Consider the following 22,274-nt stretch of genomic DNA (forward strand, 5'->3'; position numbering starts at 1 on the left):
ACACATTGTGTCTATATGTGATTGTGTGGGAACCAAAACACTGCCAATGAAGAAAGGTAGATGTTATAAAACTGTGAAACATCCCTGACAATAAATGACCGAAACACTTCATTAGTTGCATTAATGTTTTATTTCTCTCGTCTCCCATATTTCTAAGCAATCATGTTTGAATATTTAACATTATTGCTGTAGCTCTTCAGAAGCCCTTGGTTTGAACAGGAAGTCAGGCACAAACCCACAGGAAGTAACATGACACTAACACAGAAATGGTGACACGGACAAACAAACAAAACTGAGAGCAAGTTAGTACAGAGACAGAGGAAGACGACCAGATCATACCCAACGACAGTCACGAACATACACAACTTAGGACAGACGGCTCCTCAAATACAATTAAATAACGACATGGCACTCAGGAACAAGGAATCTCAGCGTATCAACTTTTAAAGTTTGATTCCAACTTTTAAGGCAAACACAATGAAAGTCCGACAGACAAAACACGGAAAGGCATTGTCAAATATAAATTAAAAGATTGCATATTTTGCAGCATCTCCCCCTAACAGTTTTAACTGTTTCTATGGTGTTTTGGATAATGGCTAGCTACAGTGTAGTTCAATTCTAGGTTTTCAACGTTTCCTTATTGCATTTTATAGCCTCTAACGCTCTAAAATTAACATTTAGAATGGAAGCGAAATAAATTTAATACATCTAGTACTGTATTTAAGTACGCTCTTTTCTAATCTTTAATACATAAATCTGTCTTCCTATCCAGACCAACTATATAACCATGATTCTCCAACCCATGAAATTGTCAGACATGATATATACATTTCAGTTACGTTACTACAGCACAGTTACAACGTTACTGTAACTCGTCTGTAACATATTGCAGATCGTAGTATCACTGTAATGAACATGGGCTTTAAAATATCCCTCATCCACCATAAACATTCAGGTCAGCTTTTGCCCTGACTAATCAGGACCCTTAAAACATACAACCAAAATATCCTTGAAGAAGAAAAAAAGAGAAAGAAACATCTGCATTATAAGATTAAACCCGATGCAGCGCTCATCAATATAACTTAAAATCCATCTACTTTCCATCCATACCGTTTAGACATTCAGGGAGTGTTCATAAGCATATTATGAAACGATAAGACACAAAAAAAAACATCTAGCCAGAGTTGAAATCTTCTGTTAAAAAGACAAGGCCTAAGGGAGGAAAGGTGCAATGTAAAAATGATTTACAGGGGCGTTAAGACGTTTCATGCTCGGCTCACTGCTTTTTCCGAGGGAGCTCTCAACCACTTGTCCTGCTCACCCTATTTGTTTTCGTGTCCAAAGCCAGAAGGCAACTTAAAAAATTGATATGAACAGAAACACACTGGAGAGGCTACTGCGGGTTGGTTGTGGGAAGAGCGTCGGATTTGATGGGAGCGACTTGCCCAGGTTGAAGGTTGCGCGAGTCTTTGATAAAGCCTTGTACGAGTAAAGCTGGAGTTAGTTCTGGAGTTCAGTGTTTCAATATCTTTTTTTTTTTTTCCTATCTTCATCTGTCTCTCTTTTTTTTGTGACAAAGATACATGTCCTTGCTCGGGGGGTGGGAAGGTTGGTTTGGTGGGGGCAAGGCACCCTCTTCCTTTCCTATACCTATCCGTACTCCTTTCTTCGTTAAGTCATCTCTCTTTCAGTTCTCCTTGCGGGGGCTGGGGCCCTTGCCGGGCTCCCCCTTGTGACTCAGCCTCTTGAGGACCTTCATGGGTTTAAACTTCCCCCCTTTCTTCTTCTGCTCTACTTCCGGATCCTTCTGGAAGTCTGGGAAGGAGGAGGGGAGTTAGAACAAGCTAACATGAGGCTAAACGGAACTGAGTAAATCATTGGATTCATTAGTGAGAGTGTACAAAGAGAGAGACACACAAAGATCTCACAGAAAGAGAGAAAAGAGTGCTTAGGTCCTCCCCTACCTTTTTTCTTCAACATGGCCGCCAGAAGTTTATCCTCTTCCTCTTCCCTGTTTAAAACGCGTGATTACAATTACCGTTAGCTTAAGGGCCTGATTGTCGGCTATCCATTATTACAGCCTGGGCCACACTGTCCAGCACTGTCCATGCATACAACGTCAACGGACGGTAGTTGATTACCTCTGCCTGTCCTGATCCATGTTGTTGATGATTTGGTTCCGTTGTTCGATGATGGTGACTAGCTCGCCCATCAGCTCCTGCTCCCGCCCCTTGTCCTCCTCGCTCCAGTCCTTCTCTGTGGGATGGATGGATGAACAAGAAGATAAGGATGGAGGGTGTGAATGAATGAGAAAGTGCAGAGCGATATCCGTTTTCCGGCTGGTTCCATTTTCCCTTGGTAGCCTATTCCCCTGGCCCGAACCAACCCCTAGTATACTTTGCAGCTTTAGTATGTCTTTTTGGTTTGGAACGAGGGCTCCTGGGGCGAGAGGAAGTGAGGTCCTGCGTGTACACACACCTGGCTTGTTCAGGAGACACCTGAGCTCATACTCCACATCTGCTTGTCTCTCCTCCAGGTTCTGCTGCTTGTCCCTGTAGAGAGAGAGACACACATTATTACACCCACCTTTACCACAGAATGTATTATATTTTGACACGCACATTCACAGGGTACAAACACATAAAGCAGCACACACACACACAAACTGCTTTACTATACTACGCTCCAGACATGGTTATACTGTCACACACATGCACACGCACAAACACACATGTTCACACACCCACACGTGTACACACAAACACGTACGTGTAGACCAGCTCGGCCTCCCTCCTCACAAGCAGGTGTTTGTCGTGGATGAGGGTGAACCAGTCGACCAGCAGGTGTTCCTCCTCCTCGTCTGCAGACAGACAGGGAGAGTGCCGTGAGGAACCGGACTCACAGGACATTCATTAAGAGGGTGTCTGCAGCCAGGGCCAGTATCTTGTAGAACAGTGGTCTTCCAACCCTGGTCCTCAGGGACCCCCTGTCCTGCATGGTTAAGATGTTTCCCTGCTCCAGCACAGCTGATTCTAATTAATGGGTCATTCTGAAGCTCAGCAGAAGCCTGTTAACGACCCATTCATTTGAATCAGGTGTGCTGGAGCAGGGAAACATCTTAAACATGCAGGACAGTGGACCCCGGGGACCAGGGTTGAACACTCCTGATCTGGAACATGCAGGACAGTGGGTCCTGAGGACCAGGGTTGAAGACCACTGTTCTAGACAAAACAATAGAACCACAGCCCTGGAGCACCACTATGTTTCATGATATAGAATGCGGTGTGTGTAGAGAGCTTGGGTGGGGGTCTGAATGTATTTATGTGTGTGTGTTAGGGAGCGAGCAGGCGTGTGTGTGTATTATGGAGCAAGCGGGTGTGTGTGAGAGTGAGGGAGTGTGTGTGTGTGTGTTAGAAAAGTTAGACGTAACTCTTTATCCTGTATAAGAATGATACCGTGTTCAGCATTCCTTGTGTGCAAAGAGAGGCCTACCCCCAAATCTGAACTCAGGGTAAACATACAAGACCCTTATCTTGGGGCTGAGGACTAAGAAGAGTCAGGGGTTGTTTGTTTGTTTAAAGGAGATACTGTTTGACAGAGCTAGAAGGAAGACTGAGGTCTGGTGACCATTAGCTTGTCACCTAGTGGTGGTAGGGTTGATGTTGTAAATGTCCATTGCAAGGGACGCACGCACGCAAACACGCACGCAAATATGCGCGCCAGGTCTATGCAAGGGAGCCAATGAAAGAAGAGCCATGGGACATTTGCATGCCTTTGTTTTAGCTAATGACTGAAGACTGGTTTCTGTTTAAATAGGTTGCTAGCACAACATGCTAGCGGACAAACTTTGTATCACGATGGCGTGTGATGTTTTTTGTCTTCTTGTGGGCCGGCCGCAAGCAATAGAGCTTTCTTTTCTCACCGACTGACTGTGCAATGCTTGGTAAAGATGAATATTTCTGACAGTGTGTGTCAGGGAGTGTGTGTGTGTGTCAGGGAGTGTGTGTCCCCTCACCGTTGGGGTTGTCTCGGAGCTTGCTCTCCAGCTCGACTCCTCTCTGCTCCAGCTCATCCAGCTGCTTCTCCAGCTCCCCCATCTCTCCATGGATGTCCTCCACTTTGATGTACTGGTCTGACTGCACCTGGGGTGGGAAGACACACACACACACACACACGGTTGGACAGCACAGTTATTTAGATGCAGTTCCCTCCCGAAGAAATCCCCTTATAGGGTATAGCTCAGTGGCACTTGGCTGCAAATCAAGAGGTCGAAGGTTCAAACCCCCCTCCCCATGTTGTAAGTCGCTTTGGATAAAAGCGTCTCCTAAATGGAATTCATGAATACACCTGGAGAGTGTTTTCGCTGTAAATTCCAGGACATTTGAGATGAATGTCCTCAATAGGACTCCAACATTTGTTATGGTTCACCGTAGCTCTGCTAAGGCCACAGACGACGCCACCAGTAGGAGGGGGGTTTAGCTGTGGGGCCCCACCTTGCGTTTGATGAGGGGGAAGCCGTGTCCGGGGGCGGGGGGTCTGGCCGGCCGTGGCCCTCGGGGGGGCCTGCTTTTCGGGGTGGATGCTGAGGGGGAGGCCTTCCTGTTGAAGGGGTTCTCCTTGCAGGGTCGCTGTGGGGGAAGGGGTGTGTGGGGGGGGGGGCAGAATGAGTCAAGCAAAATGTCCTAAATCGATACCATGTGGATGACAGTCATATGGAAATGTTCGTAATGATGGCTCAAGATGATCATCTATGGTGAGGTATCAAGGTATCAAGCTACTATGGCGGTGTTTTAGGAATATTCCCGTGTAGGGAAACTATAGCTGTTCCGTACCTTGCTACGAGGGGGCGGGACCGCGGGACTCCCTGATGCAGCCAGGGGACTGGCCGTGCCGGGGGGCCTCGGGGGCGGCGGCCTGGCTGCTCTGGCCCCTGCGCTCCGATTGGTTTGCGGGGTGGCGGGGGCCGAGCTGGTGTTGGCTGGAAGGGAGGGAGGGGTGGAGAGGTGCGGGGCCAGGCGTTCGGAAGAGGAGGCGGAGGCGGGAGGGGCGGAGTCACAGGGCCCGGAGATGGAGGGCTCAGAGACACTCTTGGTGAAGGGGTGGTCCTCGCCGGCCCTGACCCCACCCTTCAGGGGAGGGTGGGAGGAGCTGTGGTCGGAGGCAGAGGATAAGCTCTCGACGCTAATAGCTGGGGAGGGGGAGGAAGAGGAGGGCTGAGAGTGAGAAAGAGCTGGGGGAGAGGACAGGGCGAAGTGCGGGCAAAACAGAAATTGATAAGAGTAGAATTTTGAAAAGGAAATTGAGAAGGAGTTGGATATGGGTAGAAAATGGAGAAAAAGACAACAAAAAAATAACACAATGAACATCCAACACAAAACACTGTTTCACACATTACATATTAACAATCGCACACATCATGCCTGAAGTGGTTTTCCACAGTTGATGGACTGAATATGAAATATTAACAGCTGCTTTTTCAGATCCAATCCAAACAATCTAACGTTCTCTGTACGGTGTTTAGTCAAACGTTTCAATCAGTTCAGTACTAGTGAGTTTCCATGAGATATGCTCAACCGGTTTCACTTTCAAGGGCCTTTATATTGATGATAATATTTATTTATAATAATAATAATAATAATTGGTAACACCGGCACTAGGAGTTCAAGTTCCGTCCACTGACCTGTGTTTGAGTTAGGGGGCTGAGGGGGTCGTGGCGCTGGGCCCTTCCTAACCCTGGACCCCCCGGGACTGGCTGAGCGGGAGGAGCTACCTCCGCTAGGGGGCGTGTCCTCCCCCGTTGTCTCCGCCCCCTGCGTGATGCTGTACCACGGGTGGATCGCCGCAATGGTGGGTGGCACCACCCCTCCCCCCGCCTCTTCCTCCCCTTCCAGACCCTCCTCCTCGTCATCCTCGAAGGGGTTGGCGGGCACCGGGGGCGTGGCCGGCCTGGAGCCCGCCCCTTTGAGAGAGGAGAGAGAGCCTTGGTGTGGGGGCGTGGCTGTACCCGGGGGAGGGGGCGGGGCCGGCTTCTTCTTGGGTTCAGATTGGACGAGGGCTAACCAGGGTGGGTCTTTAGGTTTGGGGGTGTCGTTGGAAAGACTAGAGCTGGGGTAGAGTGAGGGGGGGGGGGGGACAGAGAGACGGAGGAGAGACGACAACAACGCAGACAGATGAGTTTACAGAAACAAACACACACACACACACACACACACACACTGACAACCCACATGAAGAACACACACAAACAATCCTGCTGCTTCACAGATGGATGGAATGACCCAAGCAGCTAACCAACGAGGCCGGGGGGGGGGGGGGGGCAATGCGTTCTCCACAATCCAGAGAATTCTACTATCCAGAAACCTATATACAGTTAGGTCCATAAGTATTTGGACATTGACACAATTTTCATCATTTTGGCTCTGTATACCACCACAATGGATTTGAAATGAAACAATCAAGATGTGCTTTAAGTGCAGACTTTCAGCTTTAATTTCAGGGTATTTACATCCAAATCAGGTGAACGGTGTAGAAATTACAACACATTTTATATGTGGCCCCCCCCTTTTTAAGGGACCAAAAATTGGACAAACTAACATAATCATAAATCTAATTGTCACTTTTAATACTTGGTTGCAAATCCTTTGCAGTCAATGACAGCCTGAAGTCTGGAACCCATAGACATCACCAGACGCTGGGTTTCGTCCCTGGTGATGCTCTGCCAGGCCTCTACTGCAACTGTCTTCAGTTCCTGCTTGTTCTTGGGGCATTTTCCCTTCAGTTTTGTCTTTAGCAAGTGAAATGCATGCTCAATTGGATTTAGGTCAGGTGATTGACTTGGCCATTGCAGAACATTCCACTTCTTTGCCTTAAAAAACTCTTTGGTTGCTTTCGCAGTATGCTTCGGGTCATTGTCCATCTGCACTGTGAAGCGCCGTCCTATGAGTTCTGAAGCATTTGGCTTAATCTGAGCAGATAATATTGCCCGAAACACTTCAGAATTCATCCTACTGCTTTTGTCAGCAGTCACATCATCGATAAATACAAGGGAACCAGTTCCATTGGCAGCCATACATGCCCACGCCATAACACTACCTCCACCATGCTTCACTGATGAGGTGGTATGCTTTGGATCATGAGCAGTTCCTTCCCTTCTCCATACTCTTCTCTTCCCATCATTCTGGTACAAGTTGATCTTGGTCTCATCTGTCCATAGGATGTTGTTCCAGAACTGTACAGGCTCTTTTAGATGTTTTTTGGCAAACTCTAATCTGGTCTTCCTGTTTTTGAGACTCACCAATGGTTTACATCTTGTGGTGAACCCTCTGTATTTACTCTGGTGAAGTCTTCCGGGTCTTTTGGTGTTGCTGAGCTCACCAGTGCGATCTTTCTTTTTAAGAATGTACCAAACAGTTGATTTGGCCACACCTAATGTTTTTGCTATCTCTCTGATAGGTTTGTTTGATTTTTCAGCCTAACGATGGCTTGCTTCACTGATGGTGAGAGCTCTTTGGACTTCATATTGAGAGTTGACAGCAACAGATTCCAAACACAAATACCATACTTGAAATGAACTCTAGACCTTTTATCTGCTCCTTGTCAATGAAATAACGAACTCCCTTTATGAGGGAATAACATACACCTGGCCATGGAACGGCTGAGCAGCCAATTGTCCAATTACTTTTGGTCCCTTAAAAAGGGGGGGGCCACATATAAAATGTATTGTAATTCCTACACCGTTCACCTGATTTGGATGTAAATACCCTGAAATTAAAGCTGAAAGTCTGCACTTAAAGCACATCTTGATTGTTTCATTTCAAATCCATTGTGGTGGTATACAGAGCCAAAATGATGAAAATTGTGTCAATGTCCAAATACTTATGGACCTAACTGTAATTCTACTATCCAGAGACTTTCAGCTCCCCACCGTAGGCCCTGACAGCTGTGGCCCTGCTAGACTCTGAATACAGATGACTTACCGTCCAGGGGAGTGGGATCTGTCGCGAGGTCTGGGAGCCGGGACAGATCTCCTGTGTTCACCTGTCAATCAAAAACAAGAAAAGAAAATACACAAAAGGTGAGGATAAGGAAAAGTTGGAAGTAGGCTCCATTCAACAGGCATTGGTCATCTCGGCTGTCAATCATTTGCTCGGCTGTTTACCGTTGACTGCCAGGCTGTCCATCACCCGCGGTGGGAGGACCCTGGGGGCTGGCCGAGGAGGGGGGGCCACCTCCGAAACACGTCGAGGGGCGGGCACTGGCCGACCGGCCCCTCCCACATGACTAACGGGCGATGCCGGGAGGCTGCCATTGGCTGTTTCGTTGGCCGGTGTTTGAGACTCCTCCTTCCCCGTTCCTTCTTCTTCGTCGCTCTCGTCGAAAGGATTGGGAGGAGAGGAGGGCGGAGAGGAGGGCGGAGAGGAGGGCAGAGAGGAGGGCGGAGGGGCGGCCTCGCTTTCTCCGCTCCCCTCGCTCTCCTTTGAGTTTGTGAGGACAGTTGGAGGAGGAGGAGACAGTGTGGTGGAGTCATCGGCTGGTGTGGAGTGGTCTTTGGAGACATCTTCATGCGGAGGAACCTTTATCTGGTCTCTCTCGGAGGGTGGAGTTTGAGGTGGAGTGCGTGGACCAACCCGGGCCGACTCGACCACCACCGGCTTCTTGCTGAGGTCCGGTCGGCCGTTCTGATTGGTCAAGACCGCCCTGCCAAAGTGATGCGTGCAGACCAGAGATCCTGACTCATTTCCTGATTTGTAGGAGCCAGGAAGTAGGGTGCTGCTACATTCCCTACACCTGAGGGAGAGAACAGAGAGAGAGAGAAAAAGGGAGAGGGGGCAGACAGAAATAAAAGTCAAACGGATTATAGTAACTGCAGTAACTACAGTGCATCGAGCAATAGACTCCCCTCTACTTGATACAACACAAATTCAAGTCAAAGCTGACAGTGGTTTTCTTTTTGGAAATTAAGGACATGCAGTGACCAGTTCCTTTGCCATGACGCACGGCTCGCTGGCCGGATGACGGGGCACGGCGGTGGGGGGTCACCTGAAACAGTTGCGGTGGTAGAGCCTGCCGTCGACCAGGAATCTCTGCACCAGGTGGACGTGCTTGCGGCACGCGGCGCAGGTGCTGCTGAGCGTGACGCGCTGGGCCTCCGCCGCCCCGGCCTCCTCTCCCGCCACCTTCTGCCCGGGTTCTGGGTTTGGCTAGCGGGCGTGGGTTTGCGTGGTGGTGTGGGTGGGTGGTGGTGGCGAGGGGAGATGGAGAGGATAAGGGCGGGGGGAGGATGGGGATGGAGAGGAGGGGGGAAGGGTTTGGGGAGATCAAACACGGAAGTCAGGAAAGAAAGGATCGTCGAGGATTCATTGGGCTCAGGCTGCCTAGTCTAACCCAGTCTGCGCTTCATCATCATCATCATCACCAGATCATCTCTCTCTGATCCAGTCTTTGTTATTGCATTTCGTTTCATAGTTTTATTGGTGTAGAAAAAAAAAAGAACAATTAAGAGTGTAGAGAGGAAAATTAAGATTGTGTTCATTTCAAATCGAGTAGGCCGTGGTAGTAAAGATAAGCAGTAAGTAAAATCTCTCAATGATTTTTTTTGGGGGGGGTTAGGGGGCGAACTGTAGAAATGGTTAGCAACAAGGGATTCCCCAAACTTGGCACACACACGGTAAAGAAGTAGAAAAAGGTGTGTTTGGTCATATAAATAGTTGCGTTTTGGACCCCTGCCCCTTAACACCACCCACTCAAACCGACCCCCCCCCCCTCCCTGTCCTATTGCCTAGGCCCTGGACAGGAGAGAGGAGGGGAGATCAGAGGCGAGGAAGAAGAGGAGGATGAGGGAGAGGAGTGAACTTCCGGCTAACGTGATGGGAGGAAGAGGAAGACGATACGTGGGGGACGGGAGGAGAGAGTTGTAGAGAGCATGCGAGCGAAAAGGGGAGAGAGAGAGAGACACAGGATACAGAGGCTATCTTTATAGACTTGTCCCCTGTGTACCGACAGATCTCCCATAGAGTTTGGAAATGCTTATTTACTTGAGCTGTGCACCTTAAGAATGTAAAGTGCTGTCATGTGTACACAACACAGGAGAGCCTCAATTATCTAGAGCTAAATGTGTCATGTTGGAGGGGGCCCATTTTTCATTTAAACATTTGATTTAGAATGTAAGTGTGCAGAAGCACATTTTCTTTTAATGTTCTGCTTTGGAAAGACTGTTTTAACATTGTGAAACATGGAATTTCATGAAGAATTGCGGAGGAGAGATGAGTATTAACAATTCACATTTAAACTGCAAAAATGTTTTCGATATCAACTTTGACAGGGTCTTCCAATTCTCAGCAATTGCTATAATTTAGTTTTGCTCCAATCTGACCAATTGCAGCAAAGTTGTGGGCCGAAGATTGTCAGGTACACAGGTCAAGTAAACTGGTTCCCCCACTCTAAGACCCGTCACCACATGCAGTAACAGAAACATGCCTTAAAATCAAATTCAACATGATTGTAGATATTAGGAGTTCTATAGAAAGAGCTTGCTCATGCAGTCATGTGCTTCCAAATACACTGGCAATAAGACAATACAACAGCACTTGTTTCAAACAAATAAAATAATTAAATATACAAGTCACGTTTTTATCTCAAATAAAAAACGTTTTGTAGTTTTCCGCCCTACTCACGACTATTCCTGCACCCATACCAATTCCGCTCATTTTCTAATTCAAAGTCACTTTTCTTGAGTGTCTGTCTAGATCCAATCCCAGTTATTTACCAACTCTTAACTTAAAGGGGTCATTGATTGCAAAACCGAGTTTACCTTTTCATAGTTGAATAACGACAGTTCGGTGGGTAAAATTGACATACAGTGAACTTCAAGTCCCATTGACACCTCTTTCCTATGCAAATCTCACAATTTGAAACTGCCGCTGTAAAACGGTTGGTTTCCAAAAAGCCACCGAATTGTTGTCAGTTCGGTGGCTCCACCTTTTTTGGCTCTGGTCTGTACCTTTGTCACGCCCTAAAATCTTCATACACATCCGACCGTATGCTTATCACAACTGCAAGCTGTAAGTATGATTTTGTCGCTAACAGTTATTAGCAATGCTAACGTATCCTGTATCTAGCATAGGTACAATGTGTGATTTAGTTTATTGGCAATGGGGCTAACATCATTTCATTTTCCTTACTGTGTTTCATTCTAATAAATAACCTGTTTTGTCATGTAAATATACAATTCACGATGCATGTTTGGCTATGTTGCGTCTTTGCTCCGCAGCTTTTAGAAGTACGCATGAACTGCATGTTGCGATTCCTGAATGCTCCTTATGTGTTTCTGCTACCGGTTTCTTACCTCAGACTCTACCATTTTGTCCTCCAGGGGGGCCGTGGGCTTCTTTTGGGCTGGCTCAATGTGGCCTGTACCACTTGGCCTCTTCATGCTGGGGGGGTTGGCTACACAAATGAAATAGGGATAGAAATAGAAAACAAAATAAATAGTTCAGTCAATTTCTGTTATATTTGTGACATGATAGAAAGCAAGCTTTTACATGCGGCTATAAATGGCACATGGGTCTTATATAAAGCCTGTTTATAGTTATATAAAGTCAGTTTATAGTTCACACACTCAAAGCTCAGACTGCCTTGAGTTAGTCTGGCCCCAAATACGTACTGTGGAAGAAATTGAGATTTCCTGTATGCTTACATTAATCACTAATCAATAGAACTAGTCATTGGATACTAGTTAGTACGTTTATCATGTAAGCTTGCTATTAATAACAGTATATTGTGTCTATGTGTCAGGTTAATAGATGTTTGGGGTCAGGAGAAAGTACTGGCTAAACGGTCCTTGTCATGACTACAAGGAGAGCTCCAACTATGAACTCTCTAGTGTGAGAGTTGTCATGTGTTGGGAGCAGTGAATCTCTTTCTCTGAGACTGTTGTAACGTCATTCCTGCCTGACTGTCACAATCTATGTTTACATTCTTGTGCCCTATTAAAGATGGTCCTTCGGCTTTCGGAGCTGAGAGAGACCTGGTTGAGACCTAAGCTTGGTGTTGTGTTGTCATTTATGGTCAGAAGACTGGTTTTCTCTCCCAATCTGCAGATTGATAAATACTTATTAAAATCCAGAACTCAACTGAACTTAGTCACTCCGTTTATGAAGAGACGGACAAAACACTTTCCTCATCAGTACACAATGCTTCACCAAACAGAGGAAGTGATACAGATATGAGACCGTGCAGGTATTCTGTATATTTAAACTAACCCCTGAGGCATTACCACAATGTCCTTCAGAACATTTAAGGGACATTTGACAGGCCATATTAGCAATGAGGCGACATATGCAACGATCTCTCTGACTGTCGGATTGTGATCCGTATGGATCCAGTATGGTTTTACCTGTCAGGGGAGTGGGGCAGATCACTTAGGGAGTAGGACAGATCACTTGAGTAGGGCAGATCACTTGGGGAGTAGGACAGATCACTTGGGGAGTATGGCAGATCACTTGGGGAGTAGGACAGATCACTTGGGGAGTAGGACAGATCACTTGGGGAGTAGGACAGATCACTTAGGGAGTAGGACAGATCACTTGGGGAGTAGGACAGATCACTTAGGGAGTAGGGAGTGAATATGACACAGGTCATCACCTGGTTCAAATGATTGCGTATTTTTACTGCTCTGTCTTCAGAGAGAGGGATGCTCCCAATTATTAAGCTACATACGGATAGGCTACTGTGAAGAAGTTGTGCAACATCCGTTTCCAATATACACATCTGGACGGACACAAAAGTCTCGTCTTTACAGACCTGTAAAACTCGCCCACGCCCAATTTAGAAAATGGACAAGCACAGTTGTACATAGGGATTACGTTGCATCGAAAAAGTGACAGTCCTTAGAAAAACGAAACCATGTAATCCAAGTTCGACCCTGACCCAGATCTAGAGCCAGACCGAGACCCTAGGTGAGTTGGCACCCACCGTGGGACTTGTTGGTGAAGAAGTTGTAGTACTGGGAGACATAGGTGATGATGCTCAGCCTGTCGGGCACTTTCATGGACACCATGTCCTCCGGGTCCAACAGGGCTGGGATTCCCAGCTCCGTCTCAGCCACCTCGAACGCCTGAAGGAAGGACGGAGGATGAGAGAGCAAGATGAGTAGACCAAGTGAGTGGGAAAAAAAGTGGACCTACTTGAAAATAGGCAGGGCATTGATGTACTCTGTGTGAGTGCACTTGTGTGTCAGTCCAAATGTGAGTAGTGTGTCGTGTCGGCACGTCAGCGGAAACTCAATGTCCCCGCTTCCGAAACATGAGCGAGCGTAGAGCTATATTTGTCAAAACGGCTTCCAATGTTGAAACTTGACGACATAGCTCGGAGGATATCCATCTGTCTAATTACAATTTCCTCGAAGGAAATGGATGCATTAGTTGTGTTTTGCCTCAAGCAGGTTCTGTTACAAAAGACTGAGGATACAATCAGATGGAAGTAAATCAACACACTGTAATCCACAGTCCACATGGTTGCTACCAGTGACAGAGATTTGTTATTGTGTTGCTGACAGGAAAAAGGCTTTCTATTTATCAGGAAACAGCTTGGGGAGAGGATTATGGGAAGTGTACATGTTTATTAATTGTTGACTAAAGTCTTGTTATCAGATTAAAATATATCCTCAATGAAGCCTTCATTCTATCTAGACGTGAAATGTTGGCTTACTTCTTCAATTAAGGGTTGTAAACAGATATTTATCATTGAATCAAAACAGCAGTTCTCACAGTAATTCAACTACCAGCCAGTCCAAAAACTTGAACAAGTAAGACCCTTGAACTCACAGAAAAGGTTTTAGAGAGAAACAATTAACAGAACTGAAATCTGCTGGTCATGATGTGAAGTTAATAACCCAGCCAGCCCCGGTGCTAGCTTAGCATGCTACGTGGTCCGCCTCAGGATTTGCATGAGCTCATGCGCAGTGAAACGCTCCCACTGTTTAGAGAGAAAGTTGAAAAGCGGCCAGATGAGGTGGTTTGGACCACCAGCTGCTTTGGCCTCTCTCCGAAAGCTCCTACGCTCGTCGAAATGTAAATAGTCGAGCCGAGCTGCCAAAAAAAACTGGGTGCCTTTGAGAGTTGCTCTGAGATATGTCAATTTTGTGAACATCCCATCTTGTGATATTGCACAGAATGGGTCAAATACCAGCAACCAATGGAGTTGAAAACTTTTTGTTGTCCATGCCATGACTGTTTTAGTGTAGTTTGTTCACACAACATGAAACCATTCAATTTCATGTTGCGCTCATTCCTTTTTGTTTAGTTTCAACTGCTTCTTTCCCTCCGTGTCAAAGTCAGGTTTTCTGCAGTGCAGGCACCTACGAGAGTCTTATCGTCTCTCTCAAACACACACATACACCCAACGCATAACGCTTCGCTGACTAACTTCAGACAACACTGTCACACCCATGTGAGGAAAAGGTCAATTAAGCTGTGCATTTTAAAATAACACCCTGCGACTCTCACAAGATACAAGCCCCCAGGACCAGAGTTCCGTTTGAACCTCATGTAACCAAGTTCACACACCATTAACTAAGAATGGAAGGGGAACCACCGAGACTTCACCTAATTACAGTATTTGACAACATGGAGTCAGCGTTAGTCTGACGCCTAAGTGTTAGTGCTCTCCAACCCGAGTTGCTCTGACTCACCAGGCGGTTGTTTTCGTAGACATTCTCTTTGGAGAGGGAGTTAAAGTCTCTGAAACAACAGAAAAGACAGCAGATACACACATTAAAAAACAATACAGATAGCACAAAAAAATTTGAATAACTGCATTCAAAACGACAAAGGCAAACATGGGCAGTCCAAGACATTCTCAGCAATGTGGTGGAGGTTTGCCAAAGCGTTTTGCCGTGGTAAGACAATTTGTAATGGTCAGTGCTTTGATGATGAAAACCATGATGAGCTCCACAGAATGACAGACTATTGGTGTCTGGCCAGACTCAACCACTTCAACATGATCCCACTCAACTGGCCCCGAAGACACGTAAACAGCGTTTCACAAGATAGCCCACTGGGATGAAAGGACCGAAGCTGGGCTGAACGGCAGCATGGGGCTGATAATAACTACGCAGGGTGTTAACAAGGGCCCCAGAGCAAGGAACCAAACCTGCAGTCCCACCAGTAAACATCCTGCAGTAAAGATGGAAAATGTCAAAGCCATTTTTGGGATGAATGTGCATGCATGCATGCGTGCCGCATGTGCTGGAAATGCTGAGGGAGGCAAAATAACCCCAGCCTAGGAGAGCTTTATCCCTGTTGAGTTCCCTGAAACCAATCCACCCTAAAAACCACTGCCCAGAAACACAAAGCCAGTTCTGTACTTTTTAATCTGGCTCCCATGGCCACACATGCACTTAGCTTACCCGAGGACTACGTCACAAACACCCTGCTCCCTCTAAGTGAGGGCTCCCACCTTCACGGAATGCTCCGGGTTGCTCGAGCGCCGACGCTAAAGCTGGTGAGGCTAAAACTTGCCGTGACTGAAAAGTAGTTGCGCAATCTCCCGCTTCGCCGCGGCTTCTACCCTCACAGGCTAGACCCCCTGGTGTGTCTTTGACAGCGCCGCACGACACTGTGACTAAGGCGTCAGCATGAACTTCATCTGCTGTGACTCTGCGACTTTCGCACACGTGTTTATTCTGGGCCGGGGCGGGCGGGCAGGGTCTGCCAACGGTCAGTGTGTCTGGTGTCTAACTACCAACCAAATGACCTGACAGGGGATTTTTTGGACTTGACTGGCGGTGTTGCTGCTGCAGCCACAAGACCGGCTGCTTATGGAAACATGAAGTTGGCACGGTGTGCTCAGGGGTTTCTTAGTGCTACCTTCCATCTCATGGACCGTGCAGAACCATGCAGTGACCAGAATAGAGTTGGAGCATACAGGAATGGATAAAAGATGGCGCCGACGATGGCTGCCTCGGTCGTTAGGTGCGCCCTTTTTTGTCTTGTTTTGTCTGTTAATTCAGTGTTCTGCCAAGATTTCCGGGGTTCTCTAACTAGAGAAGTACTTCTAAACATCAGGACTACAACTCCTGTGGATTTATTTCCCACTTTTCTGCTTCCAGCGGCGGAATTAGTGGGAATTATAGTCAAAGCCACCCTCGGCTTTGTCCTAGCAGCGAAGCGCCGTAGGAGAGGCAAACGAGCCGGTGCTCTGGTGCGACTCCGTCGGCGTGGGGCACGCACAGCGTTACCGGGGATATTTCTCTCCAACGTGCGTTCACTGAGCAACAAACTGGATGAACTTCAGCTACTGGTGTGGAAAAACAGAGACTTTCATTCATCTTCCGTTTTGTGCTTTACGGAGACATGGCTGAGTGAACTGATCCCAGACTCTGCGCTACAGCTAGCAGGTTTCAAACTGCTGAGAGCGGATCGTAACCCTGTGCTCTCTGGCAAAACGAAAGGCGGTGGTATTTGTTTTTACATTAACAGTGGCTGGTGTGAAGATGTGACAGTGATTCTGCAGCACTGTTCTCCTGATCTGGAATCATTTTTTATTAACTGTAGATCTTTTTACTCGCCACGAGAGTTTGCATCATTCATTCTGGTTGGCGTCTACATGCCTCCGCAGGCTAGCGTTAACGAGGCTCAACGTGTGCTCGCCAGCCAGATACTGAGTGTGGAGCATGAAAATCCGGATTCCTTGGTTATTGTGCTAGGCGACTTTAACAAAGGCAATCTCACTCAAGAACTCCCAAAATATAGACAATTCATCAAATGCCCTACCAGAGAAGGAAACACCCTGGATCACTGCTACTCTACAATCAGCAAAGCATACCATGCGGTCCCCCGAGCAGCACTGGGTCACTCTGACCACGCCATGGTCCACCTGATTCCTGCATACAGGCAGAAGCTAAAGCGCTGTAAGCCTGCTGTGAGGACATCAAAACAGTGGACCAGTGAAGCTATGGAGGATCTGCGGGCGTGCTTGGACTGCACTGACTGGGACATGTTCACGACTGCTACCAATAGTCTGGATGAGCTCACAGAGGCTGTGACATCATACATCAGCTTCTGTGAGGACTGCTGTATACCAACACGCACCAGGGTAAGCTACAACAACGACAAACCCTGGTTTACAGCTAAACTCAGAAGGTTGAGGTCAGAGAAAGAGGCCGCGTTTAGGAGTGGGGACAAAGACAGTTTCAAGGAGTCAAAGAACAGGTTTAGCAAGGCGGTGAGGGAGGCTAAACGACTGTACTCAGAGAGGCTAAAACACCAATTCTCTGCAAACGACTCTGCTTCTGTCTGGAGAGGGCTCAGGCAAATTACCAACTACAAGCCCAGAGCCCCCCACTCCACTAACGACTCCCGCCTGGCCAACGACCTGAATGAGTTCTACTGCAGATTTGAAAGACAATTGGACAGTCTTGAACTACCCCTTCCCACCCAGGAGGCCTCCCACCTCCCCCCCTCTACAGTGACGACTCTCTCCATTCAGGAGGGTGAAGTTAACAGACTTTTCAAGAGGCAGAACCCCCGCAAAGCAGCTGGGCCGGACTCTGTCTCTCCAGCCACCCTCAAGCACTGCGCTGACCAGCTGTCTCCGGTGTTTACCCACATCTTTAACACCTCCCTTGAGACATGCCATGTGCCAGCCTGTCTCAAGTCCTCCACCATCATCCCTGTGCCCAAAAAGCCAAGGCCAACAGGACATAATGACTACAGACCCGTCGCCCTGACCTCTGTGGTAATGAAGTCTTTCGAGCGCCTGGTGCTGGCACACCTTAAATCCATCACTGACCCTCTACTGGACCCCCTGCAGTTTGCCTACAGAGCCAACAGGTCTGTGGACGATGCAGTTAACATGGCCCTCCACTTCACCCTACAGCACCTGGACTCCCCAGCATCCTATGCCAGGATCCTGTTTGTGGACTTCAGCTCTGCCTTCAACACCATCATCCCCGCCCTGCTTCAGGACAAGCTCTCCCAGCTGAACGTGCCTGATTCCACCTGCAGGTGGATCACAGACTTCCTGTCTGACAGGAAGCAGTGCGTTAAGCTGGGAACACAAGTCTCTGACTCCCGGTCCATCAGCACCGGATCACCTCAGGGCTGCGTCCTTTCTCCTCTACTCTTCTCCCTGTACACCAACAGTTGCACCTCCAGTCATCCGTCCGTCAAACTCCTGAAGTTTGCGGACGACACCACCCTTATTGGGCTCATCTCTGGTGGAGACGAGTCTGATTATAGGTGGGAAGCGGCCAACCTGGTGACCTGGTGCAGCCAGAACAACTTAGAGCTCAATGCTCTTAAGACAGTGGAGATGGTTGTGGACTTCAGGAGGAACACAGCCCCACTCACCCCCATCACCCTGTGTGACTCCCCAGTCAACACTGTGGAGTCCTTCCGCTTCCTGGGCACTATCCTCTCCCAGGACCTCAAGTGGGAACAGAACATCAGCTCCCTCATCAAGAAAGCACAACAGAGGATGTACTTCCTTCGGCAGCTGAAGAAGTTCAACCTGCCAAAGACAATGATGGTGCACTTCTACTCAGCCATCATTGAGTCCATCCTCACCTCCTCCATCACCGTCTGGTACGCTGCTGCCACTGCCAAGGACAAGAGCAGACTGCAGCGTATCATCCGTATTGCTGAGAAGGTGATTGGCTGCAATCTGCCTACCCTCGAGGACCTGCACACCTCGAGGACCCTGAGGCGAGCGAGGAAGATTGTGGCCGACTCCTCCCACCCTGGACACTCCCTGTTTCAGTCACTCCCCTCCGGCAGAAGGCTGCGGTCTATCAGGACCAATACCTCACGCCACAAAAACAGTTTCTTCCCTTCCGCTGTTGGCCTCTTCAACAAGGCCAAGGGACCACACTGACTCAAATGACTTATTGCTTAAAACACACTGCTTTTGCACTGCACCACAACATGGTATCTTGTACATTTGTATTTTTTGTAATATTTGTATTTTTGTATTTTTATATTGTAATTTACGGCAACTTATATTTATCCCACTTAGTACTGCTAGTTTATGTACCCTTAGTATAGTTAGTCCACATATTTAAATTTTAGGTATATGTTTATTGTATGCACCTTCCTGCCAAAGCAAATTCCTTGTCTGTGCAAACTTTCATGGCGAATAAATCCCTTTCTGATTCTGATTCTGATTCTGAAAGAATCGGACATGAGGAGGTGAATGAGCACGCGTGGAAAAGGGAACTGAGAGCGAGGCAGGGAAGGAAGGCAACACAGGTCCCCAATGTCACGTGTACAAGGAGAGAACGACAGACGAAACGGGAAGGACTCGATGACACGTCCCATGGCCTCGGCATATGGCATCCGAAACAGGATGACACGGCAGTGATTAACGGTCCCATCGGTTTGACATTCAGGCCTTTCTGTGTGGGCAGCCATGACTGCACAATAAACCTCCACATAAACCCGAGAACCGCGCGACTCAAGCATGTGGCCTGTATCTCCCATCCTTCAGAGAACCCTCTAGACAAAGGCCCACTTCAGTAATAAGTGGAACTGTTGCAGCCTCGATCCTCCTGAATGACATTAGTAAGCTCCAGCGTTGTCAAGCGAGGCCTGCGCTGCGGTAATGTCATGGTGAGTTGCAGAGCGGTGGCGCTGCCTTCCGAGGACTAGTGCGGCATTAGAGCTAAATCCGGGATGACAGGCGGAGGCCCTGGCCGCAGATTAGCCTGACGGACTGTCTGTCTGGATCAGACTGAGGACAGGACAGGGGGGCCCGGCCCGGATTGGCCAGGCTCCAAGTACTGGCTGCTGAGCTTCCCGGAGAGCCAGCACATACACACAAACACAATTAAAGTTTCTTTCCACTCACTTTCAATTTGGCCCTCATACCCACTGTACATCAGCGCAGTGCAAGAAGCCGCCGTTTGTACGGCTCCACTTCCTTTTCTCACATTTGTCGACGTGTGCTAACACGGTGAAGGTGCACTCACTCTTGGTGTTCGTCCCTGCACTTTGTCCCCTACAACTGAGCAGCTTCCCCTTGAACCTGGTGCAGAATGCAGAAGACATGGCAAAGCCGCGCCTACGATGACTGCTTCCCTCATGCACTGTCTGCACGAGAGGGGTTTTGCCTCATGCACAAGACTGGGCTCGCATGCCCGTCCCACACCCACTAAGGGCAACATTTCCCGCATGGCATGCAACTCTGCTTACAGTGGCATGTATACGAACACCGTGTGAGAGATCAGGCCATCTTTCATGACCGAACGTAGGCTGCTGTATGCAGCGAAAACCATTGGACCACGGACGATGCACCTTTCACCCTGCGATGTCAGGGTCGAGTTATCCATCCTCTTCTGCCTCAGTGAAACCCATCACTGTGATCACATTGATGCAGTGAGTTGCTCTGAACATGTCCGAACTGTGGTGTGTGTGCGTGTTAGAGAGTGCAATGTACTGTACACAGGGGTGTGTTGTTACAGACAGGGCCAGGCCTGTCACCCCACATTAGTGGCAGAACATTTGTTTCTCCACTCTCTAGTCTAGTTTTACAACTTCAATAAGGACCTAGAGATCATTGGCCAAGCACCAAAATTGATTGTGGATTTAGATGATCACTGTGACAATGCACTCAGCTGTGTTCACGTCACTTATCTATATTGGCACATCAGTGGTTTGATTATAGAGAATAAAAATAAACATACAATAGCACAAACTCCAATGCACACCTCTATATTTAGGTCGTACTGCATGTTATTCCCCCTTGTTTAGCCTTAGTGGAATTCAAAGAAAAGGGACCAAGTTTGGATCACAAACGACGTAATCTTTGATAGCTGTTCTGTTTAGGTTAAATCGTAGTTTGCGATTTCGCGGAATTATCTTGAGGCGAGATCAGTTCACTTTGCGAGACCAACAAAGTGTGTTCTCGTACGTCCTGGCATAAATGAAGTAATCGTTCCCTTTCATGTTACTTTGTAACGGCAATAATGCTTTCCCAAAATGTGGTATTGGGGTTAGTTTACTGCTGGCTGTGATGAGTGCGATGCGTTGTCAAGTAAAGCCTGGTCGTAGAATAAGAATCCATTGTAAATGCATGGAATCAAATGATTAAGTGAGTTTTATTTGAGCATAATCATTCACTCCATTTCGTTTACTGACGTCTACGCTTATTATATTAATAGAAATTCTAATAAACGAAAACAATTTCATACTTACATAAGATCCGGTCTATATCGATGGATAATGGCACAAAATGCCAAGCCATCTCGAAAAGACGTCGACATGTTCTTTATTTCCACATCGTTGTAATTTTCGCATTGTATCCGACACCATTCTTGAAGAGCTTTCAATGAACCCATATTTGGAAATCGCCTAATTTGAAACCTTCCTATCTTTCCCAGTGACTGACTTCCCTAACCCCCACGTGTGTAGTCTAATGATGACAGTGTCTGAATGAAGAAAAGTACTTAAATTCTTAATGCTACTTAAATTAGACCAATATTTTTTTGTGGTAAGGACAACACCCAAAATGACATAACTGGTTGACTAGCTTGTCAGGGTTGAGGTCGGTGGCTTGCTAACAAACAGCCCAACTTTGCCATCTCTCTCACGAACATCTTTACCTTGACTGCTTAACCCTTACAAGAAATGTGCTCCAAATTACTCAGTTAATCGTCACGAACCCAATACAACAAATGAAACAAAAAATTGGAGAATCCAATGTACCTCAGCAATATCGCAACCTGGATTAGCTTGGAAACCACAGTCCAAATTTAGCACACTCTCAACTCAATAGCCTAACCCCCAATCGTAGCTAGCTAATTTAGCTAGCTAGCTACTTCTAGCCAGCTGGCCAAGTCTAGCTAGCCATGTTTTGCCTCAACATTCGGTTCAATCTTGGATGGTTATATCGACCGTATACGTTCAACGGTTCAGTTCATGTCACAGTATCCTCCTTGAAACAGAGAGTTGAACTTCTTCTGTTGCGATGTTCATCCAAACTTGAATCGTCAACGCCTTGGCTTTTTCTTGGCTGCAATATTGTCCCATCAACCGGCCAGAGCAGCCACCCAAAACAAAGTGCGTTCCCCCTCCTCGTATGCTCACTTGATTCCGCCAAACTGCAGTAGCTACAAATGTAGCCAACTATAACGCAGTTGTCTATTTACAGGATGCATGATGATAAATCTACCATGGTAAATTAATGGTGATATGAGCAGTCGCCTATCCTTCCAAGCCTTTATTGGCCGTTTGCCTGCCTTTGAATGTCAAGTTGTTGCTCCTTCTGCCCGACAGAGG

General features: G+C 47.5%; 1 protein-coding gene across 3 annotated transcripts; it reads right to left on the minus strand.

The window, feature by feature from the left end:
- Positions 1 to 117: 117 nt before the first annotated feature.
- On the minus strand, positions 118 to 22,223 carry micall1a (MICAL-like 1a). Of its 3 annotated transcripts, none has more exons than XM_067259554.1 (16): positions 21,192 to 22,223; positions 14,690 to 14,738; positions 12,973 to 13,114; positions 11,345 to 11,445; positions 9,040 to 9,200; positions 8,159 to 8,787; positions 7,977 to 8,037; positions 5,681 to 6,105; positions 4,833 to 5,188; positions 4,494 to 4,628; positions 4,016 to 4,142; positions 2,770 to 2,860; positions 2,479 to 2,552; positions 2,142 to 2,256; positions 1,965 to 2,011; positions 118 to 1,815 (listed from the first exon to the last, which is right to left on the minus strand). In XM_067259554.1, the coding sequence occupies exons 1-16, from the start codon at positions 21,332 to 21,334 to the stop codon at positions 1,688 to 1,690; spliced, it is 2,784 nt and encodes a 927-aa protein (XP_067115655.1). In that variant the 5' UTR covers positions 21,335 to 22,223; the 3' UTR covers positions 118 to 1,687. The 3 variants fall into 3 exon arrangements, with proteins under 3 accessions (XP_067115655.1, XP_067115654.1, XP_067115656.1); XM_067259553.1 differs by having other exon boundaries at positions 4,833 to 5,230; XM_067259555.1 differs by lacking the exon at positions 14,690 to 14,738 and having other exon boundaries at positions 4,833 to 5,230; positions 21,192 to 21,303.
- Between the last annotated feature and the right edge of the window lie 51 nt (positions 22,224 to 22,274).

This window comes from Osmerus mordax, chromosome 21 (genome assembly GCF_038355195.1).
Source record: "Osmerus mordax isolate fOsmMor3 chromosome 21, fOsmMor3.pri, whole genome shotgun sequence".
Classification (NCBI taxonomy): Eukaryota; Metazoa; Chordata; class Actinopteri; order Osmeriformes; family Osmeridae; genus Osmerus; species Osmerus mordax.